Here is a 15390-nt window from a genome sequence, read left to right as displayed (position 1 = left end):
CTAGCTATTCCTCACGCTATCAAATTATGTAATCCCTCGTCCCTTCTCAAGGCAGGTTATTATATATATAGTGGTAGTTTTTTATATCACCTATTAGCGTAGTCCCTATCTCCTATCAAGGCAAGTTATATCCTACACATAGTGACTCCTCAAATAGTTTCGTTCGCGTTATCATCCATCTTATAAGTTCTCGTAGTTCACCTTTGTGCCATGGAGATATATTAGGTTCTAGGGCATTTTAGGTGGATTAGGTCACAACTTGCATTTCAAGTCGCTCAAGGTGAGCTCTTTGTGGCTAAGCCAAATCTCGGGGTGCACCTAGGTCTCTCATTGCCGCTTACAATCCTAGGGTGCTTGGTGTCACGGTCATGCTCGTCCAAGGCGTGTTGCCCATGGCCGCATGCCCATGACAAGCCCAACCCTTTATGTCTTTTCATATTCTAGTGTTTTACTTTTGTATTTTTAAGAAGTATGACGTTTCAAAAATATCATGTCTAGACTTGTCAGGCATGAAATGCATCAGAATGTACTATAGGGGGATACGACTAGTTGTCAACTTCTCCCTACCCAAGGTTATATACTGTAAGCCGTTGTTATTTCTCTCTTGCTTGCTTATATAACGTCTCTTTCAAAAATCTCTCTCTACCCTCGTTTTCTAAAACCTTCTCTTAAAACTGAGGCCAGAGGCTCGAGCATACGTCGCTTGGCCGTAGGCGACGCAAGAACGAATTGGCTTAGCTCACTTGTCGTTGGAAAGTGAGTGCCGCACAATCGCAAGTCCGCTGCCATTAAAAGTGCGATTGTGACACTTGGCATACTGGAAATATATTAACCTAAGTCGTTACATAACACTTGGGTTCCTCCGCCCTAAACTTACGTACCCTGGTTCATGCATGCTTTACTAGGGAAGTATTCTATCGATCACCTAGTGTACAGAAATCATGGTCTAAACGTTCATGCATGTTTAATAAAGAGATATTCCTATCAATCAAGTAAGCATAGATAATTCATAAATACTTTCGCCTAAATGTTGCATGCAATTTAATCCTACAATTCAAACATGCTCAACGGGGAGATAATGTCCATCTAGCACCCAGAGCGCATATCACAGTTTTCCCATCCTCCATGTGAGATCTCACATCGGTTGGAGAGGGGAACGAAACATTCCTTATAAGGGTGTGGAAACCTCTCCTTAACTTGCGTTTAAAAGTCGTGAGGCTGACGCCGATACATAACGGGTCAAAGCGGACAATATCTGCTAGCAGTGAACTTGGGCTGTTACACTACATTCTAGTACAACGGAAACATTTAATAAACATATCAGAGTCAAAAAATGGAAGATCATATTGTGATATGTTTCATGATATGATACGTGCATGATATGTCATGATATGCTTATGATATGTTAGGAAACACGATATGCTTATGATGTGACACATGGGACATGATAAGATGTATGTTATGAATGACATGCAATAAGATGTTTCGACAAAATGCACAACCCCAGGGAAATGGAAGGGGTTGTTTTACATGATAATGAATGAAATGTTGGGACCTCATGCATCATTGTGTGTTCATGCATCGAGGAATACCCCTCTTTTACGATGGTTTGGACGCGTACATTACGATACAGGAAAACAATCATTATGTTTATCATAATGCTGCAACGATCACTATAGCTAACGGGTCTCTAACATCAACAGCTTCAAAGAATACTCGTATGACCATGAAAGGGGCTTAGGAGGTGTGCGAACCGACTGGGGGGTCCATACTCGCACATGTGCACCATGTGTAGAACAATAAATACACATCCAATTAACCCATTCAGGATAGCCACCTAAGGAAATATAGAATGATATGATAGATCCACTCATGATTGTATCTATTTCTTAAAATACTCAAAGCCACGTGCTACTTCTATTTCAAGTTAGGCAAAGCGCTCTTGTACAACTGACGATAACATTAGAATTCGAGACAATGACACATGCATAGGGTAGTTGTATTTATTTTCTTAGACTTCGGTAAGAATAGAGCGTTTTTAATTTTAATATTCATTTAGTAATTCGTTATTTCTTTTTAAAAACGTTTTCAAACACGTACGTCCATGATAACATTTTAAGATGAAGTTTAAACGCTTATTTCTACACAAAATGACTATATTATGATGATGGTAGCGATTTTAGGTAAATAGAAATCTAGGATTGTTACATACCGCTTGATATGATCTCATTTAGAAGTGTTCCAATAAAGACAAACAAATAAATAAATTTCATGTAATACAAAGCTAATAATAATCAATTTATGGTGGGAGTTTGAGTGATGGATGTTTATGAACCAACTGAACATGATATGAAGTAGAAGACAAGAAGAAGAAGACATCTTACTTCTTGAGGGCCAAAGACTTTAGAGGCATGAAGCTATCGAGATTCGTTGACCTTGACATGATCTAACGAATAATAATTTAGCATGATATAGAGAGAGTATGCCGACTATCTGAACCAACGAGTAATAATTTAGCATGAACATAGAGAGTATGTCGACTATTTGAACTAACGAGTAATAATTTAGCATGACATAGAGAATATGCCGACTATATGAACTAATGAGTAGTAATTTAGCATGACATAGAGAGTATGCCGACTATATGAACTAACGAGTAATGATTTTAGCATGACATAGAGAATAGGCCGACTATCGAAACTAATGAGTAATAATTTAGCACGACATAGAGAGTATGCCGACTATCTGAACTAATGAGTAATAATTTAGCACGACACAAAGAGTAGGCCGACTATCTGAACTAATGACTTATATAGGACATTCTTTATACAAAAAGCTCATTTCTTATGTTTGTAGGCATCCATTAACACCAAAACAACAGCAAAAAAACATAAGGGAGATCATAGATATACACCGCGCTGCCTCCTATTAAATCTTTGAAAACTTATAAGGAAGAAATATTTTAGTATAAAATAATCTGACCTCTAGGAACTGGCTTCTCTTACAGCAATGAGATTTATCTCTTTCTTGATTCCGTGTCATCTATACCAGCATGCTTTGATGGAAGTTTACTCGGTACGTCTAGTCGTGAAGGCTGGCTGTCTTTGTCTCGCACCGATCGAAGCTCCTGGAAATTGAGAAGGAAGAGACGTTACAATCCCTCGTTATTGAATCTACAACTCCACATCGGTTGGAGAGGAGAACGAAGCATTTTGTATAGGGGTGTGGAAGCCTCTACTTAGCAGACACGTTTTAAAACCTTGAGGAAAAATTCGAAAGAGAAAGCTCAAAAAGGACTTTATCTGGTTGCAGTGGACTTGAACGGTTACATATTTCATGGAGATGACGAGAATGGATAATTTGTTCAAATGTTTCAAGCATTATCTTCATTGGGTTTATGGAAAACTTTGGAAATGAGGGGGTAAATAGAACAACAGCAGATGAAGATGAACTAGAATGACGATCAGCTAATCTTGAGTCAAATAATTCAAAGAGCATGGTGAACAAAAGTGCTTACCGAACGATAAGGAAAGTCATCTGCCTCTAGCATGTGAACGATTTGCCCCATCTTTGGCCTTTTATTGGCATCCAAGTCAATGCAGCGTAGACAAACAAGCAACAGTCGCTTTAGAGCTCTTGGAGAGGGTGGAATCTCAATCAATGGATCCACAACCTCTTCGCCTCGTCGATTCGCCACCATTCCTTTAAACCAGTCCACCAAGTTCATCTAGAAACACACCCAATGTAAATTAAATTGGATAACTTAAATATGTATGAAACCAGTGAGGCACTTGGCTTAACAGTCTTACCTCTCCTGGGGGCCTGGAATAGTCGATTGGGCTTCGACCGGTAATGATCTCCATAAGTAGAACCCCGAAACTGTATACGTCGCTTCCCTCGTTTAGCATGCCTGTACTTGCATACTCAGGGGACACATATCTATAGCATGACAAAGTACCTTAGCAAACCAGAATGACTAAGGTTGCAAAATTGGATAGAATGTTGTTAGTAACGTAGAAACATACCCGAACGTCCCCATTACTCGAGTAGTTACGTAGGTAGCTTCGGGTTGTAAGAGCTTTGCAAGTCCAAAGTCGGACACTTTTGCATTCCATTTTCTATCTAAAAGAATGTTGCTGGATTTTACATCACGGTGCACGACTTTAGGTTCTAAACCTTCATGCAAATAGGCCAAGCTGTGTTTCAAATAAGGCCAGGCAATCAGCAACAAAATATTAAAAATACAACTAAAACATATTTATTGCCAACTTCCTATAAAAACAGAAGGTACGTGTGTAACAGCTCAAGCCCACCGCTAGCAGATATTGTCCTATTTGGGCTTTTCTTTATGGGTTTCCCTCAAGGTTTTAAAACACGTCTGGTAGGGAGAGGTTTCCACACTCTTACAAGGAATGTTTCGTTTCCCTTTCAACTAATGTGGGATCTCACAATCCACATCTTTAAGGGGCCAGGGTCCTCTCTAGCACACAACCCGTGTCTAACTCAGATACCATTTGTAACAACCTAAACCTATTGCTAGCACATATTGTCCTTTCTAGACTTTCTCTTTTGGGCTAAGGTTTTAAAACGCGTCTGCTATCAAGGAGAGGTTTCCACATCCTTACAAGGAATGTTTCGTTCCCCCCTCCAACCGATATGAGATCTCACATGTTACATGACAGAGTAAGAGAAGGAATTCTCATGTATAGAACAAGTATTGAACAGGTTACCCTTTTGCTGTCCCAAGAGCAATCTTCATCCTAATATCCCATGTTAGAGGGCTAACAGGCCCCACATCACCATGTAGCCATTGCTCCAAGTTGCCATTATCAATATATTCAAACACGAGCATCCTAAAATTGCACAAAATCCCAGACTTAAGTTGATTACAATAAACTCCAACAAGGTTCATGTGTTAAATTATAATGTACCTCTGTGCTCCTTCTGCACAAAAACCTATCAGACCCACCAAGTTCTTGTGCCTTACTTTTCCAATGGCCTCTACTTCAACCTTGAACTCTTTCTCTGCCTGACCCCTGTAACAAAATTATGAAAACAGATAAATTCATTTCTTTTTATCACGAGATGTGTGCCAAATGTATTATAGCAGAGGTCATGGACATAATAGAGAATATGTCCCAAATTAAAAACAACCAAATCCTTCCTGGCTATTCTTTCTTAGTCTGTGATGAGCCAAGAATGAAGAAATGAGAAGAATCGGTAGCGGTTTTAAGGAAGACTACCGAGCTGATAAGCGCCTACAAATAAATAACAAGGCTTCCTATGCTAAAGAACAGATTTCAGATTCCTACAGATCAGTTCAAGCCATGGTGATTTTCTACCTAAGATTAAAAATCGTACGAATTATCTTAGCAACCAAATGTAGTCGGGTTAGGACGTGGTCCATGAAGCCTAAGCTAGACCAAATACGTACAGAAAACAACAGAAAAGTCTAATATTAACTTTAATTAAGGCAAGCACCACACCATCTAGTTGGCCATATCAGTTTCTGAGAGAGAATCTACACTGAACCCAGGAAAGAAAAAGGGAAAAAAGCTAATAATTACAGGGTAAGGTAAGGACATGTGATTTGAAGTAAGCGAAATGTGTCGATAACGTATCAGAACTCACTAAAGCAGTAAAGAACAAAATGACAGTTTGGCTTTTACGTAATGCTGAGAAACAAAAAAAACCCACAACCGACATAGTACCACTAAGTTCGGATCATTGTTTCATCGGTCAAAACTAGAATTTCATGGGGAATTTGAAGAACTTATTAAAAATCAAGAAGATTAAAAATAAACCCAGTAGCAGAACAGGAAATAAAATAATCAAAACAGAGGAAAATTCAACGCGGATTTCCCAGAAAAAATGTAAAATAATCGATATGAAATGATTGAATTTGTCTGTATAATCCACTATCCACCCACCAAGATGCTGCTAATAAAAAATTATGAAATACAAAAGTGACGTGCAATTCTTCCTTTTCTAATGGATTATAGTGCACATAATGACCAAAACAGTGCAGGATTTTTCTGAAATGGCAAGTACTTTACAGCGAATGTTATGATTCGTTTCACTTACTTGTTGTTAAGAAGACTCTTCACGGCGACGACGGAGCCGTCCGGCGAAACTCCTCTGTACACGATACCGTAGCCTCCTTCTCCGATCACATTCTCTTCCAGAAATCCATCGGTGGCCATTTCCAGTTCCTTCAAGCTGTACCACCGTCCCCATCCTAAGTTCTGATCCTCCACCGACACGTCGCTCCGACCCCCTCCGGATACGTCGCTCTCTTGACTCTTTTTACCTACTCCACTTTCGAACTCGATCTCCATCTTTTTCTCAACCCTAACCACTTCCCCTTTCTCGCAATCCGCAGTCCGATCGGACTCTTTGATCTCGGCTATCTCCTTGGAGACCAAAGGAATCAATCCGGAGCTGTGCTTCACCCGCATTTTGTGCTTCCTCGAGTCCCGATTTCTGCGGAAACAGAGGAAGATCAAAGCACAAGCCGCAATCACACACGCAACGATTACACCGATTGCAGCGTAGATTTTCAAGTTAGATAGAGAAGTTGTAGAAGAACTGGATGAAGATTCGTCAACGGGGTGAATCTCCGTCGAATTGCTACCGGAAACCGCCATTGTTTCCGGCGAAAGGAGAAGAAACGGAAACAAACAGAGAAAGGAGATATGGTTGGTGGGTTCCTTTGGGATAATGAGAAATTTTGCAGGAAATGCTTTGGAGAAGAACGGAGTTGAGAGATTTCTGGGTGACGGAAGAAATGGGGTTTCAACGGATACAAAGTTGAAAAAGACAGTGAAAAGGGGAAGGGAAAAGAGAAGGAACGTTGTTGAGTATTGGGGCATGGGAAAGTGGATTATTACGGAATTGCCACTGTATAGTGACGGTAACAACGGCCATTAGAATAACCCCTGGTAACTCGCTTTCAGAAATCAATTTTTTAATTAATAAATTTATTTTATGTAAAATTGAATTTACATTAATTTTTTAATTAATTACTTATCTACAAGATTAAAATTAAAAAATTAATTTGGATTTGGATTCGCCTTATTTTATTAAATTTTTATTTATTTTGGTTCATTTTATTTTTATAAAAAAGTTAAAAAAAAAAAAAAAATTGGCATAATATTTTAATTACCTTATATTATAATCCACATTTCATCATATATTTTCTTTTTTCATTCATATATTATATAGTTTTTCTCGATATATGAAACTCGAATCATTTAATATTATTAAGTTCATATTTGTCCTCTTGACGTACTTAACTAATTATTTTTTAATTATAGGATATTAATATTTAATAACAATATAAATCCGTAACTAAATAATAAAACTTTTATTTATTGTAAAAGAGATAATTGATCAAATGTTACGTAAAATCAAGTTAGTATAGCCACTAGAAGTATTCGTGGATTGGGTTGGGTCGAGCTAGAACATTTGTTTTGACCTAACCCAATGGTTCAGATCGTAAAATTTTTAACCCAACCCATCCATAAATTTTCTGGGTGAGTTGGTTCGGGTTGTTCGATTTATTTATTTAAAGTTTTTGTTTTCATAATATTAATTCTTTAATTTAAATTTACAAATATGTATTTTGAATGTAAAAATAGAGAATAAATAATAAAAAAGTAATTATGAATTTAAATAATACAAATATATATATATATATAGCATGCCCATTTCAAACCCCACCATTCATGGCGCGTAAGCTGTGCTTTCATGTTAGATAGACGTTTACTATTCTTGTTGTGTCAATTACGGGAGTGTATGATTGGTCACCAAAATCATGTCCACATCTAATAGGGCTAAAATGCCCCAAAATTTACTATACAGAATGTGATTTCTTTCTAAAATATATTTTTTCAAACGTGACCCAAGACTCGATCATATGTCAAGATTGTCTGCAATGTCCCGACTTCTGTATGACTGACTTGTTCGTCGAATTAGAACAAGTGTCGCACAGTCGTTATACTGCTACTCCGTACGTGGTCACATCGTATCGCGATAACTAGACACATTTTAAAAATACGAACACATAAGCATCTACTAATTTGGTAATATATAAACCAAAATCAATCATATATTAAAATTGCTATAAAAAAGGTATTTTTAAAATACAATAAATTTAGTATATTAAATATCCATAGAATTTGAAGTGGGAGAAAGGGAAGGGTAGAACGCGTAAATTTAATGAAAATCACGAGCAATTTGGGAGTTCACATCCAACAATACATCCTATGTTTAATGCNAGAAGAACGGAGTTGAGAGATTTCTGGGTGACGGAAGAAATGGGGTTTCAACGGATACAAAGTTGAAAAAGACAGTGAAAAGGGGAAGGGAAAAGAGAAGGAACGTTGTTGAGTATTGGGGCATGGGAAAGTGGATTATTACGGAATTGCCACTGTATAGTGACGGTAACAACGGCCATTAGAATAACCCCTGGTAACTCGCTTTCAGAAATCAATTTTTTAATTAATAAATTTATTTTATGTAAAATTGAATTTACATTAATTTTTTAATTAATTACTTATCTACAAGATTAAAATTAAAAAATTAATTTGGATTTGGATTCGCCTTATTTTATTAAATTTTTATTTATTTTGGTTCATTTTATTTTTATAAAAAAGTTAAAAAAAAAAAAAAAATTGGCATAATATTTTAATTACCTTATATTATAATCCACATTTCATCATATATTTTCTTTTTTCATTCATATATTATATAGTTTTTCTCGATATATGAAACTCGAATCATTTAATATTATTAAGTTCATATTTGTCCTCTTGACGTACTTAACTAATTATTTTTTAATTATAGGATATTAATATTTAATAACAATATAAATCCGTAACTAAATAATAAAACTTTTATTTATTGTAAAAGAGATAATTGATCAAATGTTACGTAAAATCAAGTTAGTATAGCCACTAGAAGTATTCGTGGATTGGGTTGGGTCGAGCTAGAACATTTGTTTTGACCTAACCCAATGGTTCAGATCGTAAAATTTTTAACCCAACCCATCCATAAATTTTCTGGGTGAGTTGGTTCGGGTTGTTCGATTTATTTATTTAAAGTTTTTGTTTTCATAATATTAATTCTTTAATTTAAATTTACAAATATGTATTTTGAATGTAAAAATAGAGAATAAATAATAAAAAAGTAATTATGAATTTAAATAATACAAATATATATATATATATAGCATGCCCATTTCAAACCCCACCATTCATGGCGCGTAAGCTGTGCTTTCATGTTAGATAGACGTTTACTATTCTTGTTGTGTCAATTACGGGAGTGTATGATTGGTCACCAAAATCATGTCCACATCTAATAGGGCTAAAATGCCCCAAAATTTACTATACAGAATGTGATTTCTTTCTAAAATATATTTTTTCAAACGTGACCCAAGACTCGATCATATGTCAAGATTGTCTGCAATGTCCCGACTTCTGTATGACTGACTTGTTCGTCGAATTAGAACAAGTGTCGCACAGTCGTTATACTGCTACTCCGTACGTGGTCACATCGTATCGCGATAACTAGACACATTTTAAAAATACGAACACATAAGCATCTACTAATTTGGTAATATATAAACCAAAATCAATCATATATTAAAATTGCTATAAAAAAGGTATTTTTAAAATACAATAAATTTAGTATATTAAATATCCATAGAATTTGAAGTGGGAGAAAGGGAAGGGTAGAACGCGTAAATTTAATGAAAATCACGAGCAATTTGGGAGTTCACATCCAACAATACATCCTATGTTTAATGCTATTTTTCGAATTCTTTTTCAAATAGCGCCATTTTTTTTTTTTTTTTTTTTATTTCTCATTTACTAGCGAATTTAATATGGGAGTCATGTGTAACATAGGTTAAGGTTGTAAAGGCTATATACTCCTTATTTTCTTTGATTAGAGACATCACATTCTGGAATTAAAAATGATAGAATTTCTATTTTTTTAGATTTGTTGAGAGCTAAGATTTTCTTTGCAAATTCTTGTGTTTAGAACTTGCATGTTAGAGTCATTCAAGTGGTATTGATCAAACCTCTTATAGAGTGATTCGAATCATGAGTTTAGAAACGAGTTTTCTTTACTCTTGATTACGATCATCAAGGTAATCTGTTCCATGGGTTGATTCCATATCATAGCGAGTTTAGCAACCTTTTAGAAGCTTGATAAAGCTAGAAAATTGATGGTTGTCTAGAGATAGCCTTTGAACGATATGTAGCATTTAGCTACAAAATTAAGGTTCGATTAGAACCGGTAAATAGTTTAGTTATTGAGTATATTTTTTAATTGAGCATAAACGAGGAGGTTGATGGCAGATGCATATTGGAGCTATGCTGCTATATAGGAGCAGGTATGTATCAATCTGTGGCTCAAGTCCATCGAGAAGTGAGAGATTATATATTGGTATAAGAACACTATAGGCTTTGTAGACTTTTTCTAGATATATAGCTCTCGAGTTCCTTCTATCTCAACTCAAGAATGCCTTGTCACGTCCAAGTAAGTGAGGAAGAACATGAAGTAGCAACCTTATGATTTATGCGTCCACGAATTTTAAATAGATGTTGTGGGTTGATTTTCGAAAAACCCATGAAGATCTTTGATGTCAAGAGAACAAAGAAAAACATAACCGAAGCTCGTTGAACAAGTTAAGGATCATAACACCATGAGCAAATGATGCCACTAATCGACGCAAAGACATAGGGAATTGCGGGCTTAGGATTGCAACGAGAAAGAGTGCCTAGAAGGATAGTGTCCCTAAATCTCGATGGCAGCTACAAGGACCGTAGAAGAATTTGCATGACTCATTCGTTGCAGTCTTACAAAGGCCTAGGTTAATAAGGTTGATTAGGTCAAAATTCGAGTGCTAGGATGTAATGCATCCATAACTCGGTACAAGGCTGACCAAAATTCTTTGGAATCTTGGTCATGATTGGCTCGACGATGGTTATATGAAACACCATAGTTAGGGGACAAGGGTCGTGTTGGTTGGTATTGGTGTCGGTGTCGACAAAACACGGTGTGGCACTACATGGGAGTGCAATATATAATAAAATCTATATTAAATTAAAGGGTTAAAAAGATTAAAGGTTAAACTTAGATTTAGTTCCTAAATTTTTATATTTACATTTTATTTCGTCTCCTATATTTTAAAAAGTGTCTAATAAATTTTAAAAATTTTAATTTATTGAATTTTAAAAATGTCTAATAAATCTCAAACCTACCGTTTTGAATCTAATAAAATTTTAATATATTATTTTTAGAATTTAATTAAGAATTTAAATATTTTCTAAAAAATGAGGAAAGTTATGGTAGAAAATTTAAGAGCAAATAAACATACTATTAAAATTTTGTTTTTAAAAAATATCCTTAAATTAAAAAGAAAAAGAATTAAAAAAATATCATTTATCTTAAAAAAAAAAATATTTAAAAAATATTATTAAGAGTTTGATACGCTAAAACTCACTTTTTAATTTTTTTAAAAACTTTAAAATATTTTTACCCTTAGTATCACGTTTTGAAAATATCATTTTCGAAAGTAACCGTGAAAAAGTTTGGAAATGATTTTTGAAGCCCTAAGAACTTTTTTAAATATTTTTTTTATAAAAGATAAAAAATGTTAATGTTATTTTAAAATTTTAATAAATATTTCTTAAATATGGTATCATAATTTATTTATTTATTTATTTTAAGTTTAAAAGTATTAATAAAACTTTTAAAAATTTAAGAATATTTATTTATACAAAGTATAAAGTTTAGACGTATTTTTATTAATTTAGTTTTGGTTGTCTCATAGGTTTGGAGATTATAGCCACTGGGACGACCAATACGACAATAGCCCAATGACCATTTCGGCGTGCGCAATCAAAAAAATTAAAGCATCCCAAGAATTTGGCTTAGGAGAATCAAATACAGAAAACTCTATACAAAAACGAGTCGAATAAGTGTGGAATTTTGAGTATGGGAAAACCATGAGTAGGACGCTTCGACTCAACCCGACCACACGCAATGAAAATACTTTATTGGAACGTTCGAAGGAATGAAAAATTCTCGAGAATAATTGGATTAAGTTTAAAGGTTGTCGGGACGTTATCGATGATTGATAAAATGTTATTCCAACTTAGAGATTGGATATTTTCAAGAACATGGTAGTTAATTGTTTGAGAGAAGTCTTGGTAAGTTGAACAACGAAAAGATGAACGATTATATCAAAAAGGACGATTGATTCAAAAGAGATCTTGATTTTCTTTTAGATCTGGAAAGATTTTAAATATGATTATTGTATTTGCAATTTTATATTAAACATCATATAAGAATTTTAAGATTATCCCTTGTAATATAGTCAATTATATAACTCCCCAAAATCATCCAATTATCCATTTCCCTTTCAATGGGAGGTTCGATATCTAGAACAATCTCCATTCTTCTCTGATAATGTATTCTTGATTCCGTAAGGAAGCTGTAAATTTCATCAGCGAATTGCAACGCCTATCCATTCTTTCGTGAGGGAACTGTAAATTCCACCACCGATTCGCAAGGAAATGACCGCCGGACCTTCGAAGAAGAGGCAGCGGGTTCAACACTCTGCCTCCACCAGCCGCCACTCCTCCGTCATCCCTACCATCGACTGCTCCTCCTTACCAGATAAATCCTCCACAGAAGTTTCTAAAAAGCCCCTTAATCTCCGCCGTAATACATCGTTTTCCTCCATCGCCGCCTTCAACGACGCCTCCACTGCCGATATTCTCCTCCGTCTGTATTTAGAGGTTACTCCTTTCGATTCGTCTGATTCCGAGTTTCTTACGTCTTCCGACGTCCAGATTTATCTCCATTCGCATGTTCTTCGCCGATCGAAGTACTTTTCTGCTCTGTTATCCGATCGATGGCAGCCTCAGAAGGATGATGATTCCAGTCCTTTGAGATTAGGTTTTGGTGTCCCGGCGGCGCATGGCTCCATGGATAACCATTTGGCTGTTCTTGAGCTTCTTTATGTCGATGATATGACGGAGGCTATAGATAGCGCGAAGACGGCGTTGGATCTCCTCCCCGTCGCGCTTAAATTTCTTTTCGAGGATTGCGTGAAGTCCTGCGTTCGATTCCTCGAGGCGGTGCCGTGGACGGACGAGGAGGAGAAGAGAGTGATGAATTTGATACCATTTCTGCAGGAGGAGGAATCCAGAGAGCTTCTTTCTAGGGTTTCGCCTGGCCGGAATGATTCCTGCGAGGAAATGTTGCAGGGACTGATCTTAGCAGCCATTCATAATTATCCCAACATGGCTTTCGTGAAGGCATTTGTGGCGAAGCTTTTGAAGGATTTTTCATCGAAGGAGTCGGCGAAGAGAGTGCTGAAGCGGGCATTCGAGACGAGCTTGAAGGTCGTGAAGGAGTCATTGGAGGAATATTCGAGCCCGAATTTTAGAGGAGATCATAACGAGACGGAGGCCATTCAGAGGCTGAATTTGCATACTGCAATGACGAATGCTAAGCATTTGTCGTGGCTGGTTGAGAGGATGATTGAATTGAGGGTGGCTGATGTTGCTGTGGTTGAATGGAGTGAACAGGCTTCTTTTACTGCAGATTTACAGAGAGCGTTTCGGGACGATGCGTGGCGGGGCATTGTCCCGGGGTTTCCTTCGGTTCTTCTGCGATGTACCTCGAAGCTTGCCAATGCTGTTGCTGCTGGTACCATTTTGGCCACTAAACAGGTATCAACCATCTTGCACAATCTTTCCAACTTCTCATCAGTTTATGGTAATGTGCTGTCCCTTTGATTTCTTGAAAGATGGCAAAGGTCTCTTTTGGTGTTAATCTGATTATAGTAACAGACCAAACCCACCACCGCCTGCAATATGGGCTTTCCTTCCCTCTTGACTTCCCCTTCTTGCAGAAGGGATAGATTTTCACGTTCTCCTCCCAACCAATATTTTCACGATCCACCCCCTTTACGGCCAGCGTCTTTATTTCTTTCTCCAATCGATGTAGAACCCCCCCAATCCACCCCATTCGGTCTCCAGCGTCCTTGCTGGCACAATGCCTCGTGTCCACTTCCCTTCGGGGCTCTGCCTCTTCGCTGGCACATCGCTTGATGTTTGGCTTTGATACCATTAGTAACGTCCCAAGTCCACAGCTGACAGATATTGTTCTCTTTGAGCTTTCTCTTATGAGCTTCTCCAAATGTCTCTGTTAGGAAAAAGTTTTCACACTCTTATAAAGAATGTTCCGATTTTCTCCCGAACTGATGTAAGATCTTACAAGTTATTAACAACATACAAGTTATTAACAACATACAAGTTATTAACAACATAGTAGTTAGCAAATTTGGTCTAATTTTCTAATGGAGGATCATGGTTTGCTTGAGATTTCTTGCGTGTTTACAATTGGAAGGTCCAAGAGTAACGAGTTAGTCTAAAGGCATTTTTGAGGAAAAACGAAGCCCCTTTTTTCTTTCTTGCTTGCTTTTGTAATGAGAAACCAAATTGTTAATGTAGCTGTTTGGGCGTGTGGATTGATTAGAAAACTGCTTAATTTATACTTGGTTTTCACTTGGGGTTCTAACATTTCAGGTTAGAAAGAAGCTGGTCAAGCATTGGCTTCCGGTTCTGCTTGTCAGCAAAGACCATTCCCCCTTGCTTTCCAGCAACAAGAATCTGTGTATGGAGCTGGAGGAAACATTCCTAAGAATCATTTCTACCCTTCCTTTGTCTGATGCACAGGAGTTGTTGCAGCAGTGTCTTAGCTTCACTAGAAATGTTGATGATTGCCCTCACCTATTCAAAGCATTTAACACCTGGTTTCGACGCGCAATGCACCCACCACAGCCAGAGAAACTTTGATAAAAAAGGAAACTGTGAGTTGTGATTTCCCATCTCTTTAGTATTGTGCATATAGGAAGTGGAAACTTAAACTTTGTATATAAACCCAGAAAGGTTTTCCTTCTGCAACTAAAATGGTCTCCTTGGATGCTCTTGGTGTACTTTTTCTCACAAGCACGATGTTACTTTTGTTTTTTTGGCTGCAGTTGTGATGTAAATTAGATGAGAAGCTTTATAGTTATCCAAATCTATTGGCAACTGATATTTTTCCCTTCGTTTGTTTGTTTGTTTTCTTTTGAGCATGTTCAAATCGTTTTGGGCAATAATTTCAGAACAGAGTTGTTGGAGAAATGTTAATTCAAGTAAAATGTAGGCTAAAAGATAGAAGGGCTGTAGGTATTGTAAACTCGGGCGGGCGGGCGGGCGTGAGTTCTAGTTTAACCTTACTCTTTGGATATTGTCATAAAGAGAACCCCTTTGGTTTGACTTATGGGAGGCTTGTTAGGTATCCTATTATAATCTAACCTATATG

At 36.7% G+C, this 15390-nt stretch overlaps 2 protein-coding genes across 2 annotated transcripts; one reads left to right on the top strand and one right to left on the bottom strand.

The window, feature by feature from the left end:
• Positions 1 to 2792: 2792 nt before the first annotated feature.
• Positions 2793 to 6921, bottom strand: LOC111792269 (probable receptor-like serine/threonine-protein kinase At4g34500). The gene is made up of 7 exons (XM_023673632.1): positions 6085 to 6921; positions 4932 to 5036; positions 4731 to 4853; positions 4026 to 4196; positions 3810 to 3939; positions 3518 to 3727; positions 2793 to 3127 (listed from the first exon to the last, which is right to left on the bottom strand). The coding sequence occupies exons 1-7, from the start codon at positions 6870 to 6872 to the stop codon at positions 3017 to 3019; spliced, it is 1638 nt and encodes a 545-aa protein (XP_023529400.1). The 5' UTR covers positions 6873 to 6921; the 3' UTR covers positions 2793 to 3016.
• Positions 6922 to 12395: 5474 nt separating this feature from the next.
• Positions 12396 to 15132, top strand: LOC111793973 (BTB/POZ domain-containing protein At3g05675-like). The gene is made up of 2 exons (XM_023676067.1): positions 12396 to 13751; positions 14610 to 15132. Exons 1-2 carry the CDS (start codon positions 12588 to 12590, stop codon positions 14877 to 14879), a joined length of 1434 nt encoding a protein of 477 aa, XP_023531835.1. The 5' UTR covers positions 12396 to 12587; the 3' UTR covers positions 14880 to 15132.
• Positions 15133 to 15390: the final 258 nt, after the last annotated feature.

The sequence above is a fragment of the Cucurbita pepo genome, chromosome LG04, assembly GCF_002806865.2.
Source record: "Cucurbita pepo subsp. pepo cultivar mu-cu-16 chromosome LG04, ASM280686v2, whole genome shotgun sequence".
In the NCBI taxonomy this organism is placed as follows: domain Eukaryota; kingdom Viridiplantae; phylum Streptophyta; class Magnoliopsida; order Cucurbitales; family Cucurbitaceae; genus Cucurbita; species Cucurbita pepo.
This window is presented reverse-complemented; position numbering and strand designations above follow the sequence as displayed.